The sequence below is a fragment of the Rhinopithecus bieti genome, unplaced genomic scaffold (assembly GCF_001698545.2).
Source record: "Rhinopithecus bieti isolate Rb0 unplaced genomic scaffold, ASM169854v2 scaffold_3948, whole genome shotgun sequence".
Classification (NCBI taxonomy): domain Eukaryota; kingdom Metazoa; phylum Chordata; class Mammalia; order Primates; family Cercopithecidae; genus Rhinopithecus; species Rhinopithecus bieti.
Genome location: NW_016804646.1, coordinates 5,923,754 through 5,941,247, shown reverse-complemented (window position 1 = coordinate 5,941,247; position 17,494 = coordinate 5,923,754). Strand labels below are relative to the sequence as shown.

Below are 17,494 nucleotides of genomic sequence, written 5' to 3'. Positions count from 1 at the left end.
TCCCCTCCAGAGCTAGTTGTTCGACATTCCCCAATATGCCACTTCATGAGTATATGTTCTTGCCTTTTACCCATGCAAAAATCTCTTAAAGACATGGAATTGGCCAGTCTCACCTGTGGGAAATTGGGAAAATTAGAGGTGTTTAGTGACTTCTTGGTCTCACCAGTGGTCTTTAGTGCTGCTTAGGAGTGGAATAGGCTTCCTGACTTCAATACCAGAGGTTTTCCCATCAGATAGTGCTGAATTTTTGATGAACTGTATGGCAGTAGAAATGTCCCCATCACTTCAGACTTAACAAGTACTATACTAGATTTGAGGGCTTAGGGAAATACCAGAAAAATGCATATTTTATAATTTGTAAATGTCTGTACAATAGACCATGTTGCCTTCAACCTATCAGTGTATAGTAAGAGCATAAATGCTACCATACTTCATTATGTCATTCACTTAAAAATAATACACTATAAATGACGTTAATAAACTAATGCCAAATTTATATGAGGTTCTTCGATTATTCGAATTACAATTTTAACACATTCCCTATTTAGTTTTAGTTTTTACTCTTTATGGGTTCCTTCTGGTTGCTGAACATTTCACTTTATTCTGGAAAAGCACCTCATTAACTTTGTTCTTTAATATATTAAGCTTCCTGCTCTTTTGCACTTTTGCTTGGCTACTGCTTGAGAAACCTTTAGGTATTGCCTTCCATTTTCTTATTAAGAAATTTGGAATCTTTTGTACCATGGAATGATTTTAGTACTTTAAACATAATTAAGACATAAATATAATTTGATGGTAACCTTAGAGATCAGCAAGATTTGGTTAATACGGTTTTATTCACCCTGGGCTTGAGTTATGGAGCTTTTCACATGTCAGTAACACTTCAGTAGTGTTGTTTTTATTTCTGTTGTTAATGTAAGAGAAGGTTTTATGCAGGCAGGTGTTCTCAGGCTCGGGTGTTGGCTATGGAGAGATGAAAATAGAGCCCTCCTTCCAGACTCTAGAGCTCTAACAGACTGCAGAGGAGGGTCTCCACAGCAGCGCTGTTCGCTTAGGGGGAAAATTCTGGTGGGTCTGTCCTGTGCGTTTTCTGCTGCCCACTAGATGCCAGTAGCACCTTCCCAGAAGTGTCTAAGACATTGCTGGAGACAGAGTTGTTCCTGGCAGGCAGAGTTGCCCCTAGTTGAGAATTAGTTCCTCTAGAAAAATCTCACAGATCTTTCATTTTAAATTCTATTGAATTGATAGCTCAATTGTTAAAAATATTAAAACAGGGGTTCCAGTGTCCCTGAAAATGATCGATTGGCTTCCATAGCTGCTGAATTGCAGTTTAGGTCCCTGAGTCGTCACTCAAGCCCCACGGAGGAACGAGACGGTGAGTGTTTTAAGGTGGTGGCTGCATTCACAATCAGCCTAATCACAACCGGCCTAATCATTTATCCCAGTTCACCAGTTTCTGTCGCTAATGCCTTTATGAGGATTCCTTGAAGATTCGTTTTTTTGGTCCTTTCTAAAGGAATGAAGGGTAGGAAGCAGCAGAGCTTTCTGAGAAGACTTACTGCTGAGCACGTTGGCCTTTTAATACAGATGCCTTTTTAGCTCTGTTAGCATTTTATAGGTCTACTTTTGTTGCTTTAAAAATATTCTTCTAGATATTTTAACTGTTGAATACTTTTATTTATTTAAAAAATACAGAAGTGACACTGTGTTGGTTGATCATATGTAGAAATTTCATTTATAATGCAGCCCTCGGAAACCTTTGCTCAGGAACCACTTTGCTGCCTCCATTGGAGCAGGGCTGGGGCTCCTGAAGCCGACATCTTGAACGAGGTCCCCAAGGAGTCCACTTTTTGCACTGTATTCTGTTGACTGTTACTAGTGAAAAGATGAGTGTAGTTAAAATCCTGTAACCCCATTAACTTCTTAGTTGGTGCAGTTTTTAGAACTGATTGCAAAGATAGTTTCTCACACCCACATCAAACACACCAAAAATCAGTAAACAGAAAGGACACGTTGCTTTTAACCATTACCCTTCCTTTCAGTTGTTCTCAAGTAAGCGTATTTATTTCATAAATCTTAATTTGTATAAAAATAACTTCCTGCAGAACCAGCGTATCCAAGAGGAGATTCAAGTGGGTCCACAAGAAGAAGCTGGGAACTTCGGACACTAATCAGCCAGAGTAAAGGTGAGAGGAGTGTTGAAGTTAGACAAACAGACAAAAAAAAATGGCTACACATAAGGGGAGCAGTTTCAGATAAAACTTGATTTAGCTTCTGAATTATTAGACCTCCTCCATTACTATTTTGTGATCTCACACCTCTGACATCACTTTCTATCGTGTACTGTGTTTGTGTACATTTCCTATTTCTTGTAACAAACTACACGTGCCTTTGGGTCTCTAATCTGTTTCACTCATCTTTATATTCTTAAAGCAACTTAGCATAACTTTTTGTCCATGGTAGAAATATAATAAACATTTGTGAAATAGCCATTCATAAATTAGACATTGAGGAAAAGAACTTACCTTACAAAGCAGGTGATTAATATTAATCAAAAGGACAAATAGCAGAAAAATCACTGATCTGGTATTTAATGATGTATGAAATGCTTTCATGTCTTTTTTTGCACAACAATATTGAGCAATAGGCAAAATAGATGTTGTTCTCTTTTTATAAAAGAGAGTTTCTAAGCAGCCCAATAATTTGGCCAAGGTAGTCAATGACAGAGTGAGGACCAGAAGGCACTTCTCACAAGTGCACTCCACGGCAGCTTCCCTTTGAACTGTGTGTGACTGACCAGAAGAGTATTTGTCTTCCAAGGCCCAGAGATGTCTGGAAGGATTTTGTGGAGGGAGGAGACTGGGCTGGCCCTTTGAAGGGAAGACAGGTCTGCAGCAAGCCAGGAGGAAAGGAATAGAAGGAAGAGCACCCGGAGGCCTCGTGACTGCAGAGGAGAGCCACTGGGCCGCAGATGCCAGTGCAGGAGAAACTGGAGGGTGAGGGGAGATCAGATCATGGACAGCTGTCAGTGACCGGCTAAGTAATGAAGGCTTTGTCCAGAGGTGGTGGGCAGACCCAGAGGCTCTTGAGCAGCTGGTGTGTTTGGGATGTGGGAGGCTGGGGATGAGTAAGACGCTGAGATAGTATAGTCAACTAGCCAGAATTGAGAAGGTGGGCAGATTCGTTAGAATGCCGTTGCAGAAATTCCGTATAAATAATATGATTTTGAACTAACGGGGGATTTAAAAGAGGTAATGGCAGCAAGAAACAACTGACAAGCCTGCTGACAGAGTAGGTGTGTGTCGAGGGTTCAAGTTGCGGAGTTTTCCTAGGCTTGAGCCTGGTGACAGGAAGCCAGTCTCTTCAGTGGCTCACATGTAATCAGCAGTTCCCAAGGATACCAGATCTTTGCCATGTTTTTCAAATCAAGTACTTTGTGGTCAAGTAAACTTGGGAACCACTTGGAATTTTGTTTCTCTTGTGAGAGTTACAGTTCACATTGACATATTAAAGACAAATGGCTGGGTGCGGTGATTCACGCCTGTAATCCCAGCACTTTGGGAGGCCGAAGCAGGAGGATCACCTGAGGTCAGGAGTTCGAGACCAGCCTGACCAACATGGAGAAACCCCATCTCTACTAAGAAAACAAAATTAGCCAGGTGTGATGGCGCATGCCGGTAATCCCAGCTACTCAGGAGGCCAAGGCAGGAAAATTGCTTGAGCCCGGGAGGCGGAGGTTGTAATGAGCCGAGATCGCACCGTGGCACCATCGCACCACCGCAGCAAGAGCGAAACTCCGTCTCAAAAAAAAAAGGCCAGGCACAGTGGCTCACGCCTGTAATCCCAGTACTTTGGGAGGCTGAGGTGGGTGGATCACGAGGTCAAGAGGTCGAGACTATCCTGGCCAACATGGTGAAACCCCGTCTCTACTAAAAATACAAAAATTAGCTGGGCAGGGTGGCGGGTGCCTGTAGTCCCAGTTACTCGGGAGGCTGAGGCAGGAGAATCTCTTGAACCTGGGAGGCGGAGGTTGCAGTGAGCCAAGATTATGCCACTGCACTCCAGCCTGGTGACAGAGGGAGACTCCATCTCAAAAAACCAAACAAAAAAAACAAGGAATCTTGATAAATTTTTTTAAAGCATTTCTCAGAAATATTTGACTGTGGAGTGCATGGCCTCACTGCTGTTAAAATCTTGCCCAGTGCTGGGTAGATTTGCTGTGTTGTATATTGAGGCGAAGGAAACAAATTTGGATCCATATTTTAAAGAAATGATTGTAATAAGAAATTATAATTGGGCCATTATAAATCTTTCAGAATTTCTCTTTTCAGATTAACCTTACAGTCATCCCAGCCTTCAAGGATCTCTTCATCTGAGCCAGAAAACTTAGGCTCTTGGGTAATTAGGATATGGTATGAAAAATGCTGTCATAGAGAAGAGGACAAACCATGGTTTTCAAGTTGCGGGTTGTGAACCATTAGTGGGTTGTAAAATTTTAGTAGGAGTGATCAGCATTTTTTAAAAAAGAACATGATGAAATCAGAATCACATGTAGTAAGGGTAATAGCTCACAGAACTGTTAAATGTATAAAAAGTATTTCTTACTGTGAGTCATGATAAAACAAGTTGGAGAAATAGAGATACATTGCCTGATGGGAAAATGAGGAATAATTTATTGGCCATAGCTAATATTATTGAGTTTTACTGTGTTCCAGCCACTGGGCTAAATGCTTTACAGGTATTATTTCATGAAATCCTCACAGTAGGTCTGTGAGATTGGACTTTTTACCTTTATTTTACAGATTAGGTTTTTAATGTTTAAAGAAGTTAATTGCCTTGCCTATTGTCAAACACCTAGAAAATGGCGAGGCCAGGATTTTATCCCAGGAATTTTGATTCTAGAGCCCTTTTTCTGTACTCTTCCCAGAGAAGGGAAAATCCTTCTCATCAGAGATGGCTTCCTAGAAGAGGCATGGCATTTCAGCTGCACTGTGTGAGTAAGATTCACTCAACAGATACTCAGGTATGAAGAAGGTATTTTAGGCAGAGGGAAAGGTGTAAAAGTAATGGAAGCAAAAAGTAGTTTGGTGTGTTCTGTAAGAGTCTTTCATTTTGGCTAGTTTGAAAACATAGAAAAGACAAACTGGGTCCAAATTCTGCAGGCGTTTGCATATTTGGTTAGTAGGTAGTGGAGCACCATGAAGTAAGTGTTTTTTTCGTTTTTTTGTGTTTTGTTTTTGAGACTTGGTCTTACTCTGTCACCCATGCTGGAGTGCAGTGGCGCAATCTTGGCTCACTGTGACCTCTACCTTCCAGGCACAAGGGAGCCTCCCACCTCAGTCTCCCAGTAGCTGGGACTACAGGCACGCACCACCATACCTGGCTAACTTCTGTATGTTTTTGTAGAGATGGGTATCATGCACGTCGATGTGAAGAGACCACCAAACAGGCTTTATCTGAGCAATAAAGCTTTTTAATCCCCTGGGTGCAGGCGGGCTGAGTCCGAAGAGAGAATCAGCGAAGGGAGATAAGGGTGGGGCCGTTTTATAGGATTTGGGTAGGTAAAGGAAAATTACAGTCAAAGGGGATTTGTGCTCTGGCGGGCAGGAGTGGGGTCACAGGGTGCTCAGTGGGGAACTTTTGAGCCAGGATGAGCCAGGGAAAGGACTTTCACAAGGTTAATGTCATCACTTAAGGCAAGGACTGGCCATTTTCCCTTCTTTTGTGGTGGAATGTCATCAGTTAAGGCAGGGGCAGGGCATTTTTACTTCTTTTGTGATTCTTCAGTTACTTCAGGCCCTCTGGGCATATACATGCAAGTCACAGGGGATGGGATGACTTGGCTTGGGCTCAGAGGCCTGACAATGGGGTTTTGCCATTTTTCCCAGGCTGGTCTTGAACTCCTAGGCTCAAGCGATCTGACCACCTCGCCTCCCAAAGTGCTGAGATTACAAGCCTGAGTCACTGCTCCAGTGAATTAAATTTATGTAGGACAGTAACATGATCACATCTTATGTTTTAATAATACGGCAAACAAGAGCGTGGAATGGAGAGAGGAGAAACTAGAGGCATTTATATCACTGCAAGATTTTAGCCAACGTTCTTGGGAAAGGAAATCGTTTTTGTGTGACTAGCTTATATTTTATCTGTGTACTGTATAAGGGGTGGCATATGCTGGAATTAGTAGCGTTTGAAGAACTTTAATTCACCTGTTTATCTGAGTAGATAATAAGGTTTGCTGTAATGGAGTGCTAATATATATTGCTCTGTCATTACTGGTTTCTCTTTTGGAAACTGACTTGATAACAGTGATTGGGACTAATGAGGTTTTGGTTCTCTCTGCAGATACTGCTTCTAAACTAGGACCCATAGAAGCTATCCAGAAGTCAGTCCGATTGTTCGAAGAAAAGAGGTACCGAGAAATGAGGAGAAAGAATATCATTGGTCAAGTTTGTGATACGCCTAAGTCCTATGATAACGTCATGCATGTTGGCTTGAGGAAGGTGACCTTCAAGTGGCAAAGAGGAAACAAAATTGGTAAGGAAATTAAGGAACGTGATGTCAAGATAGTCCCTGTTAGAAGTAGCAATAGTTAAACACTTCTTTAGGTTAAATCCTATAGAGTTGGCCCTTTTTTCTTGTAGATATAACAAATATGCATTGTTACCTTTTTGCAGAGTGGTCTGGATTTTGTTTGTTTAATTTGTAAAATGTATTCTAAGAGCAATACAAAAGAGATTTCTAAGTGGTTCATTACATTGGATCGTTTTGCTTAATAACCCTGGAAGTTGCCAGTGGAGAGGCACCAAAAATTGACCCATTTGTTCTAGTCTCTCTCTCTCTCTCTCTCTCTCTACACACACACAGACACACACACACACACACAGACACACACACATACAGGACATGATTTGAAGAGAGACTGGATACAAATGAGGACAAGACAGTCTTCTTTTCTAAAACATTGCCTCATTAATTAATTAATTTCCAGGTGGAATTGCTTCTTGTAAAATAACTAGTGGTAAATTATGTGAGGGAAGAAGTCTTGTTTGTTTCAGATCCTTTCCCCACTTAAATGTATTTATCTGTCACACATCTAGGTCTGAAGGGGACGAACACAGTTGTATTAATAATATGGGACTTTGTCAGCCTGAGGAAACCCAATGTTTCCTTAGGTCTATCAAGGAGGGCAAAAACCACCGAAAACAATCAAGTACTTTATAAATTGGATTAATTACTGTTATCAGTCTTGTTCAGGCACATATCCTCTTGCTTTAATGTCCCAGAAGGTATGTTAGGGGATTTTCTGCTCCCACACACACACACACACGGACATGTGCCAGTGAGGTAGACAATGGCCAGGCTTAGTCCTGGCTGTTTTCTTCTGCTCCGAGCCCCAGCCAAGATCTCCTTGAGGGGTGTGAGGGCTCAGAAGTGCACAGCAAGGCTGCTTTTATTGGTCATTGTGATGCTTCTCCTGGGATTTACCAAAGTTGGTTCTGCTCTATTTAAAGATACTTGTAGGTAAGACATATTAAAGAGATTGCCTAAAACTTTAGTTATCAGGGAACATTTAGAAAAATTTTGGATCTTGCAATAGTAAACTGCAGTAAACCTAATTATAAATATATAAATATACGTCCAAAATAATTGGACAGTATTATTGCAAGTTTAAGGAATGTAAAACAGCCCGCTGCAGTGGCTGGAAGTGCAGCTTGTTTGCGTTGTTCGCAGGGGAAGGCCAGTACGGGAAGGTGTACACCTGCATCAGCGTTGACACCGGGGAGCTGATGGCCATGAAGGAGGTGAGTCACCTGGCTCCCTGGGGCCTTTGGGCCTGGCGGCTCTGGGTGATAGAAATTCCGTAAAGACGCTGGTGGTGATTCAGTTCTCTGTGCATAGAGCTGTCTTCAGCACCAGCACTGCGACAGTCAGGACCAACCAGGCAGATGCACTGTGATAACACACACAGACAGTGAAGGGGCTTACGATTCCAGAGAGGGTAATAAGTCAAACAGTTCTAACAGCACAGGTGTGAGCAGTGCCTACGAGGGTGGCAGAGCTAAGTTTGGTGAAGGCTTAGAGGAGATGATTAACAGTAGTGTCTTATGGGGGCACTTTTGGGGGAGAAGATAACAGTTATGATAAGCTTCAGAAACAACTGGCATTGAAACCACTGGAAGTAGGATGAGGAAATGGCCAGGGAACCTGAAGTGGAAACAGGACTCACTACTGTCTATGGAGACAGCCGGTTTGACATGGAAGGAGAGGAGGAGCGGGGAAGGGAGGCTCCAGCGTCTTGAGCTTGCTGTGGGGCCGCTTCCTCCTCTACACGATGCTCCTCACTCCACTCCCTCCCGGAGCAGAGCCTCTTCCTCCTCTGTGCCCAGGACCTGGCCGCACTTCTGTGACTTCACTCCAGCTTGGCTATAAACTTCCTTTTTTCTTAATTTTTTGTTATTTTTAATTGACAGGTCATGATTATATATATATTTATGGGGTATAAAATGATGTTTCAATGTATGTGTATAATGTAGAGTGATTAAATCAGGCCAGTTAACATATTCGTCACCTCACTTTACAGATTCGATTTCAACCTAATGACCATAAGACTATCAAGGAAACTGCAGATGAACTGAAAATATTCGAAGGCATCAAACACCCCAATCTGGTTCGGTATTTTGGTGTGGAGCTCCATAGAGTAAGCCGACCCTAATGACACTCTTTGTGTGAGGAATCAGTGAGGGCACAGAATGGAGTCCTGTTCTACATCACAGGTCTTCTCATTTCAGAGCACAGTAACTTTGCCTAATTCTCAGGAAATCTCCATGAGTTACATCATTTCTGCCTTCTCTCTGAAACTAGAGGAGTTCTTCCTAAAATGTAAGTTGTAGACTGTAGTCATTAACCCGACATCATAAAGCACTGAAACCCATCCTGCCAGTCAGAAGATTCTTCTAAAACGCCCCTTACACCACTTCTTGTGACTCTTTTTCCACTTTTTTGCTGAACCACTGTTGAGTACACTGTTAAGTAATACTGGTTTTTCTCTTGTATGTATTTAGGCAGCCATTGTGAAATGAGAGAAAATTCAAACCTCAAATTGAGTTTCCCCCTTGTGTTTAGAAATAAACACATCGAGGGAAAGAGGATGACTTGGAGCATCGTGGTGTAGAGCATGAGCTTCCAGGGGAAGTTGGAAATGGATCATTTTTAATGTTTTTACCAATTATGTTTAAAAGGATGTGTTTCAGTACTTAATAATGTATTTGTAGGGACAACCCTGTTGGTCCCTGTCTGAGATTATATAGCAGACTTAATTTCAGAGGATAATAGAAATTGATTCCCTGTGATTTGGAGATGTTCTTATCCCCAAGAGCTGTATAATTCCAGACAGAGGAGGCAGGCAGACACCTCTGTAGAGGACTTGGAAACGACTGTTGTGAGACACATTCAGTACTCAGGATGCAAGTGTAGTATACCGTTAGAAAGAACATTCCTTTGGGGTGTGACCTAGGACGTTTTCCAGATTTTTCACTAGCGTACATGTAAGGAAAACCGTAAACACAGAGCTGCCCTTTATTCCTCCCGCAGGAAGAAATGTACATCTTCATGGAGTACTGCGATGAGGGGACATTAGAAGAGGTGTCAAGGCTGGGACTTCAGGAACATGTGATTAGGCTGTATTCAAAGCAGATCACCGTTGCGATCAATGTCCTCCATGAGCATGGCATAGTCCACCGTGACATTAAAGGTAATCCCACACCCGCCTGGCTGCTGTGGGTTAGAGCCACTGGTACCCAGCACGTGGGAGGTGCTCTGAAGACATTCATCCCATTCCCACATATGATTTCTCTAGATGGAAATACCTTTCATTGAAATATGCCTCTATAAGGATCCTGTTTTCAGAAGCAAGGTAGAATCCATGTCTCTCTACCCAGGAGTCCACTCTGTCTTTCTGTTCAACACTGCTTTTAGAGAAATCTGTTTTCCCAAAATGAGGTTTGCTATTTTTATAGGCCGATTTGGCATAGCCCATGTAGTTACCAGACATTCGTGATCAAAGCAACCTTTTCTTCTATCAGGATTCTTGTCTATTTATATATGAAAATCATGAATATGTAAACCGACAGTAAATCAGATCAGAAATGCACATACAAATTTGAGGCTACGTTTTTGAGACAAGAATGGGGTTTACACAAACCTTGAAATCGAGTTCTGCTGAAGGTTAATTGGCCATGCTGATGGATTAAAAGTGCTTTTCTCATAGCACGGGAGGAATAGCTGTGCGTCTGTCTCAGAATGGTCACCGTGACATTTGCCTTAACCATACCATGCCCTCCCCCTCACCTTTGTATTTGCAAGTCTTAAGGATAATTAAAATGGGGAAGTATTTTTGTGCCTAATTGGCCCTAGGCTGAAGAGTTTCATTCTGTCCTGTAGTCTGAGGCTAACCTAAACACATTCACTCAGGAACCGACCTGACTTCTGACCAGGGACGAGACCCAGTGTAGGGGGCTGTTTTGGATGACACCAGTCTGCTTTGGTCTGGGTGTAAGAATTGTTCGTGCTCTGTAATGTGGCTCACCCTGAATCACGCAGCGTATGCCAATCTTGTTGGTGACCTGCATGTCCACTACCTTGCTTTGGTGTCTCGGGTCGTTCTGTTGTTGGCTTAATTGGCTCTTTATCAGGCTATAGCATAGCCCACGTGTAGTCATTCTGCCACAGACACCACCCTCAGTCTCTGTTCACTGTCACAAAATGGTGTCTTCATGTTTTATTCTGTGGCAGGAAGAGACTCCCTTAGAATCTGAACCAAGTCAGCTCACTGATATCCTTATCGAATGCTTTCTAGTTCAGCATAACTAAGAAGGTACAGATGTAGAATCGTTCGAGAAGATCACGCTGCCCTTGTAGTCAGTTGTGGGGAGCATCAGCTCTGGGAGCACTGATTTATGAGGATTCGCTGTTGACCTCAGCTCATCAGATGGCTGCTTGTCTATTCCATTGGCTCTGTGTTGTTGCTTTTCGAAGGCGGTACCACAGGACACGATTCCAGAGATAGCATGACTTAGTTGGAGCAGTAATATCTTATAGCCTAGAGCAAAAGGCCAACCTGTCCTGAGAGATGAACAGTATCCCCAAATTCTAACTAGACTACAAGTTAAGCATATATATTGCTTGTAGGAATATTTGAAAATTGCAGAACAGTTTTCAGTCACAAATCCCAGGGCCTCAGCTGGGAATCTGAAGAACTGCAGTGTGTGTGCAGTTCTCATCTATATGTCGCTTCCTGTTTCAGACGCTGCTGATTGTACACATCTCTAATTCTCCAGACTGCCACCACAAGCATTTGTGTTTTGTATGCGATTTCTTTCTAAGTATCTCTGTGGGTTATTAATGTTAGAATTTATGCATGTATTTCAGTTCAGAATTTATTGGTCAAGGCTACCTGCGCTGCTGTTAAAATGTTATTGTTTTGTGTTAACATTTGTGAGTGAGTAAGGCTTACAAATCTTTCTGTGATTACACCTTGTAAGTCAATTTCATAAGCCTTTCTATTGTTCAGTTTGTGAATGAAGTTCCTGGTAGTTTAGATTACCATGTAACCTTGCCCACATTGTGTTTCAGAGGCTGCGTAACAACTGCTTGTTTCTTTTTAGGTGCCAATATCTTCCTTACCTCATCTGGATTGATCAAACTGGGAGATTTTGGATGCTCAGTAAAGCTCAAAAACAATGCCCAGACCATGCCTGGTGAAGTGAACAGCACCCTGGGGACAGCAGGTAGGGACCAGCTTGTTTGTTCTTTGCACTCTGACTTCATGTAGCATGCTTGGGACCTGCATGTTCCCTTCACCTTTCTTTGTCAGTAGAGATGGAAGAGCAGGTAAAGGTTTTCAGTCGTGAGAAGGACTGCTTCCTCACATACTTGGGCTCTCACCCAAGATTGGTAAATTAAATGACTCATTTTAGGTTACAGGAGAGAGGAAAGCCTCTTTTTCTCACCAGAACAGCTCTTTTGTTGCTTGCATTGTCTTTCTTAAAGCCGTTGTAGTCTGAACAACACTGTGGTTCAATGGTGATGGTTCGTTTTGATCACTTAGTACCAGGAAATTTTGCCTCCTCTTTTGCAGGTTAAATTTTCCATTTTCATTGTGCATACAATTAATTTGAAAATGCGTACATTCAAACGTTGTCTTTTAAAAGAGAATTTGTCCCTTAAAAAGTTTGTTCAGCAGGTTGATTTGAACTGTCTGAGTTTTTGATGTTTCCTATTAATGCAGGAAAATAATATTGTACAGTATTAATTTATTGCTTGGCTCTATTAATACGTGGTGATATGTTTATAACCCATTACTCTCAACATATCTGTGACTTTTAAAGCATACATGGCACCTGAAGTCATCACTCGCGCCAAAGGAGAAGGCCATGGGCGTGCAGCCGACATCTGGAGTCTGGGGTGTGTTGTCATAGAGATGGTGACTGGCAAGGTAAGTGGAGCCCCCACACCTGGCGGAGGAACTTCAGAAGGGCACTGTGCATTGACAGAACAGTAGTTAATGGATTGATTATTCATTACAAACACTGTAGACACTGAATAATGAACATTATTAGAGACAAAAATCTGATCCATCGAAAGAAACAGTAAGATTAAGACAACTGACAAACTAGGAAACAAATATTTGTAAGCTATACGCCACAGAGAACTCTTAGGAGTGAATTTAAGAAGCATAAACCTCTCATTAAAATACAGGGAAGCAGGCAGTTACAAAAAGCAACATTAATAAGTTGGAAACATATCCACACAAAAACCTGCACATGAATGTTAAGGCAGCATTATTCATAATTACCAAAACTTGGAAGCAACCAACATGTTCTTCAATAGGTAAATGAATCAACTGTGTTATATGCATACAAAGGAATATTACTGAGCGATAAAAAGAAACATGCTATCGAGCCACAAAAAGACATGGAGGAACCGTAAATGCATGTGGCTAAGTGACAAAAGATGCCAGTCTGAAAGGCTTGCACTCTGAGCAATTCCATCTAATGACATTTGGGAAGAGGCAAAACCACAGGGACCGTAGAAAGATGAGTGGTTGCCAGGGACTGGGGGAACAGAGAGACGAACAGGACGGAATTCTTACCTACTCTGTAGGATACAGTGATGATAGATACATGTCAGTATGTGAATGTCCAAACCCGCAGAATGTGTGACAGAGTGAACCCTGATGTAAACTGTGGACTTCAGTTAACAGTAGTGCATTGACATTGGTTCATCGGTTCTAAAAAATGGAGCACACTAACACGAGATGTACATAGTAGAGGAAACTGGGACAGAGAGGGATATGGGAACTCTCTGTACCTTCCAGTTAATTTTTCTATAAACCCAAAACTGCTCTAAAAAGATTAACAAAAGAAAGCATGAAAAGATGACAACCTCATTAACCAGACTTATATATTCAAAAGTGAAATCTTTTTACTTAGCATGTTAGTGACTTTTTTTTTCTTTTTTTTTTGAGTTGGAGTCTCGCTGTGTCGCCCAGGCTGGAGTGCAGTGGTGTGATCTCGGCTCACTGCAACCTCCACCTCCCAGATTCAAGTGATTCTCCTGCCTCAGCCTCCCAAGTAGCTGGGATTACAGGCATGTGCCACCACGCCTGGCTAAGTTTTGTACTTTGGTAGAGACAGGGTTTCATTGTGTTGGCCAGGCTGGTCTCAAAAACTCCTGACCTCATAATCCACCCGCCTCAGCCTCCCAAAGTGCTGAGTGACATTTTTAAAGATTGAGAATTCTCACTTTAAGAGAGTATATAAAGAAACAGACATGTTTTGGACAGAAATTCCATGTGGTGGGGCTGCTCTGGAGGTGTTTCCAATCTCTGTCAAAATTTTAAATTTGCATAGCACTTAAACCAAGAAGTTTTCTGCTTCTGAAAATGTATTTTGTGATGATAATATTAATGAGCAATTATACAAACGTATAAAGACGCACGTACTGCGTTATGTGTAGCTTACTGTACACATACACTATTATAGCAAAAAAGTTAGAGACCTTCGTTCCTAAGTTAAAAGTTAGTGTTAAGTTACTAGTAGGAAATCAGTTAATTATAATGTAGCTATGCCTTGCAGCTGCTGAAAGAGATCACATATAAGTGCACAATAAATATTAGCTAACATTATTTCTATTAGCATTAAAATAGAAAGGTGGTGGTTGTGATATCTGTGTTATTCCAGTAAAGCCACACATGAAAGAACAGGTTCTCATATTGAAAAATACATATTGGCAATAACGAAACAATAGTTTAGAAATTAGAATGCCATACACACTTAGTTCCTTCCCCTATGAATCTCATTTTTCATAGGGTCATAATGAAATAAGCTTTGCACTAATGGAATTTTTATTTTTCAATAAGGTAGCATATTAACCATCCCTCTAAGAGAATTGGGTTTTGTAGACTTTTTTATATCATTTTATATATTACATTTTTTAGTTGCATGATGATGGTTTCTAGATAATGTTGGACTAAATAGTGTACCCCAAATGGAGTAGGCAAACTATGCTGGCCACCTGTTTTATAAATAAAGTTTTGTTGCAACAGTTATACCATTTACATGTTGTCCATAGCTGCTACCATGCTGCTGTGACATAACTGAATAGTTGTGATAGAGATCATATGGCCTGTCAACCTGAAAAATTGTTTGGACCTTTTAGTAAAAACATGCTGTCCCCTAATATATGTATTAATTATGAGATGCTTAAAAAGGGACTGAACATTTGCATTGTTTGTGGCTATATAATATTAAAATCTGATTTTTTTAAAACATCTTTTTTAGAGGCCTTGGCATGAGTATGAGCACAACTTTCAAATTATGTATAAAGTGGGGATGGGACATAAGCCACCAATCCCTGAAAGATTAAGCCCTGAAGGCAAGGACTTCCTTTCTCACTGCCTTGAGAGTGACCCAAAGATGAGATGGACCGCCAGCCAGCTCCTCGACCATTCGTTTGTCAAGGTTTGGCAGATGACTGGATAGTCTTTTCATGTTGAAGTGTTTTAAGTTCTGTTTTGTATCCAGACGTTAATGAAGTTTTGAAACTTTAAAGTAGCTATATCTGAAGTGGAAAGGAACTAAATGTATTATTATGCCAGGGATTTTTGTATGTGTTTTTTCATTTGGAAAATGTTCTTTGAGGTTCTTCTACTTGATCTCTTTTGATGGTGCATTTGAGATACACTGGACACAGTAAAATGGAATTTTAAATGGGACTGGATGAAAGAGTTTCCACTCTTGAGAGTGTGTAGTCTACTTGGAGGGTCAAGACAGTAATGACTAATCATTACACTAAGAGCTGTGATAATGCTAGGTAAGGTTACTCAGAAGAGGAATTTAATTAAGTCAGCCAATCTCAGTTCTTTTTTCTCTAGAATGAGGTACTAGAGGCCAGAAGTAGGGGAGTGGGCATGGAAGACAAAGTAAAGAAGCTTGGAAACGCTCACCCTTCAGAGAGAGTGGGATGATCACAGAGCCCTGTGTAGGTAGATCCTGGTGAACACAGGATGTGGAAAAGGGCAGGAAGATAAGGCTAGAACAGTCACCAGGAGCAACATAAAGGAGTTTCCATTTTATTATAAACATAAATGATGACATAGTGTTTTAGAAAGATCACTCTAGAGGCAAAGGAATTGAGAAGGTTCTGATGCAGCCAAGGGGTTGGGAGAGGGTGTTGCAGGTGAGTGATCAGTGGCATTTAAGAGTTAGAGTGCCGTGACTGACCCCAATTGGATGTGAAAGGTGAGTGAGGGGAGGAGTCTAGGGTGGCTCCCAGGTTTCTGGTTTGTGTCCATTTGCCAGAGTAGAGAAAGAAGCAGTTGGGTGAGGGGTGGGTCCGGAGGTGGTGGGTCCTCTTTGGTGGATGAAGCTTGGGGTACGTTTGGAACATCTGCTTGGAGATTTCAGATGGGCATTTGGATATCTGGGGCTGGCACTCAAGAGGGATTTGGGGTAGGGCACAGGTGTGGGAGACAGAAGTATTGCTGGGAGGGTCCACAGAGGACAACGGGATGAGAACAGAGCCCTGGAGAGAAAAGCCTCGCAAGACCCCTGCAGGAGAGCCCCTGGGAAAGGAAAGGAAGGGGCGGAAGAGTGGGGTGATGCTCTTCTTGGTAAGTGGGAGTAAGGGGCAAGCAACTGGACCAGCTATGGAGATGTTAGGGATTTGTAATTAAATAACAATGTATGTCTTAGTTATAAAGTGCCTAACAATTTGTATTGACCTGAGAATGCACATACGCATTTTAGAAAATGCTTTCATTAGTCAATTCCCAGGCTTAACTTCAGAGCAGTAACTTACCTTTGCCATTGTTCATTACATTTCTTAAGCCTTTCCCTCTGTGCCCAGCACTGTGCTGGGAGCATCAGGATGAGTGGATGGGGCCTTCCCCGTAAGGCTCACACTGTGTGTATGCACAAGTACACATCTGCCTCTGCAAGGGCTCAGCTCTCTCCTGCTTCCTCACAGGTTTGCACAGATGAAGAATGAAGCCTAGTAGAATATGGACTTGGAAAATTCTCGTAATCACTACTGTATGTAATATTTACATAAAGACTGTGCTGAGAAGCAGTATAAGCCTTTTTAACCTTCCAAGACTGAAGACTGCACAGGTGACAAGCGTCACTTCTCCTGCTGCTCCTGTTTGTCTGATGTGGCAAAAGGCTCTCTGGAGGGCTGGTGGCCACGAGGTTAAAGAAGCTGCATGTTAAGTGCCATTACTACTGTACACGGACCATCGCCTCTGTCTCCTCCGTGTCTCGCGTGACTGAGAACCGTGACATCAGCGTAGTGTTTTGACCTTTCTAGGTTCAAAAGAAGTTGTAGTGTTATCAGGCGTCCTATACCTTGTTTTTAATCTCCTGTTTGTTGAGTGCACTGACTGTGAAACCTTTTACCTTTTTTGTTGTTGGCAAGCTGCAGGTTTGTAATGCAAAGGCTGATTACTGAAATTTAAGAAAAAGGTTCTTTTTTCAATAAATGGTTTATTTTAGGAAAGCTCAGTTATATTGTCTTTTAATGGTTAACAGCTTATGAGGCAACCCAGTATGATTCAGAAGTCTGTCATTTTCACTTACCTGTTCCTCAAAAGGAGGAGCACAATCGTGTGTGCTAAAGGTGGTCACTGGGTTCGGCGTCCCTTTAGGATCGCCTCGCTGAAAAACAAAGGAAATAAATGAAGCAATACTAATGACGTAGGGTGGTTCTTTTTAATTATTTTATATTAACCAGCAAATTTATAACAGATAAAAGTTTAAGCCTTGTTATCACATGTTGGGAGTTCACTTTATTTTTAAGCCAAGATGTGTAGGTGCTTGGTCAGTGTAAATACTGCTGAATGAGCTGATGAGAAAGCATCTTCTTCAGAAGTAAACATTTCAGCAGTTAGCTTTCTAAAATAGCCCCAAATTATACATCATTGATGGTGTTCTTT

At 41.7% G+C, this 17,494-nt stretch overlaps 1 protein-coding gene across 1 annotated transcript in view; it reads left to right on the top strand.

Annotated features, from left to right (window-relative positions):
- Positions 1–17,063, top strand: part of MAP3K4 (mitogen-activated protein kinase kinase kinase 4) — a 140,244-nt gene extending 123,181 nt beyond the window's left edge. Inside the window, 10 exon segments of the mRNA XM_017869565.1 lie at positions 1,275–1,375; positions 2,106–2,186; positions 6,346–6,537; positions 7,735–7,805; positions 8,585–8,701; positions 9,595–9,754; positions 11,667–11,789; positions 12,390–12,496; positions 14,844–15,023; positions 16,531–17,063. Of these exon segments, the coding sequence (XP_017725054.1) occupies positions 1,275–1,375; positions 2,106–2,186; positions 6,346–6,537; positions 7,735–7,805; positions 8,585–8,701; positions 9,595–9,754; positions 11,667–11,789; positions 12,390–12,496; positions 14,844–15,023; positions 16,531–16,551 (1,153 nt within the window). The 3' untranslated portion in view covers positions 16,552–17,063.
- Positions 17,064–17,494: the final 431 nt, after the last annotated feature.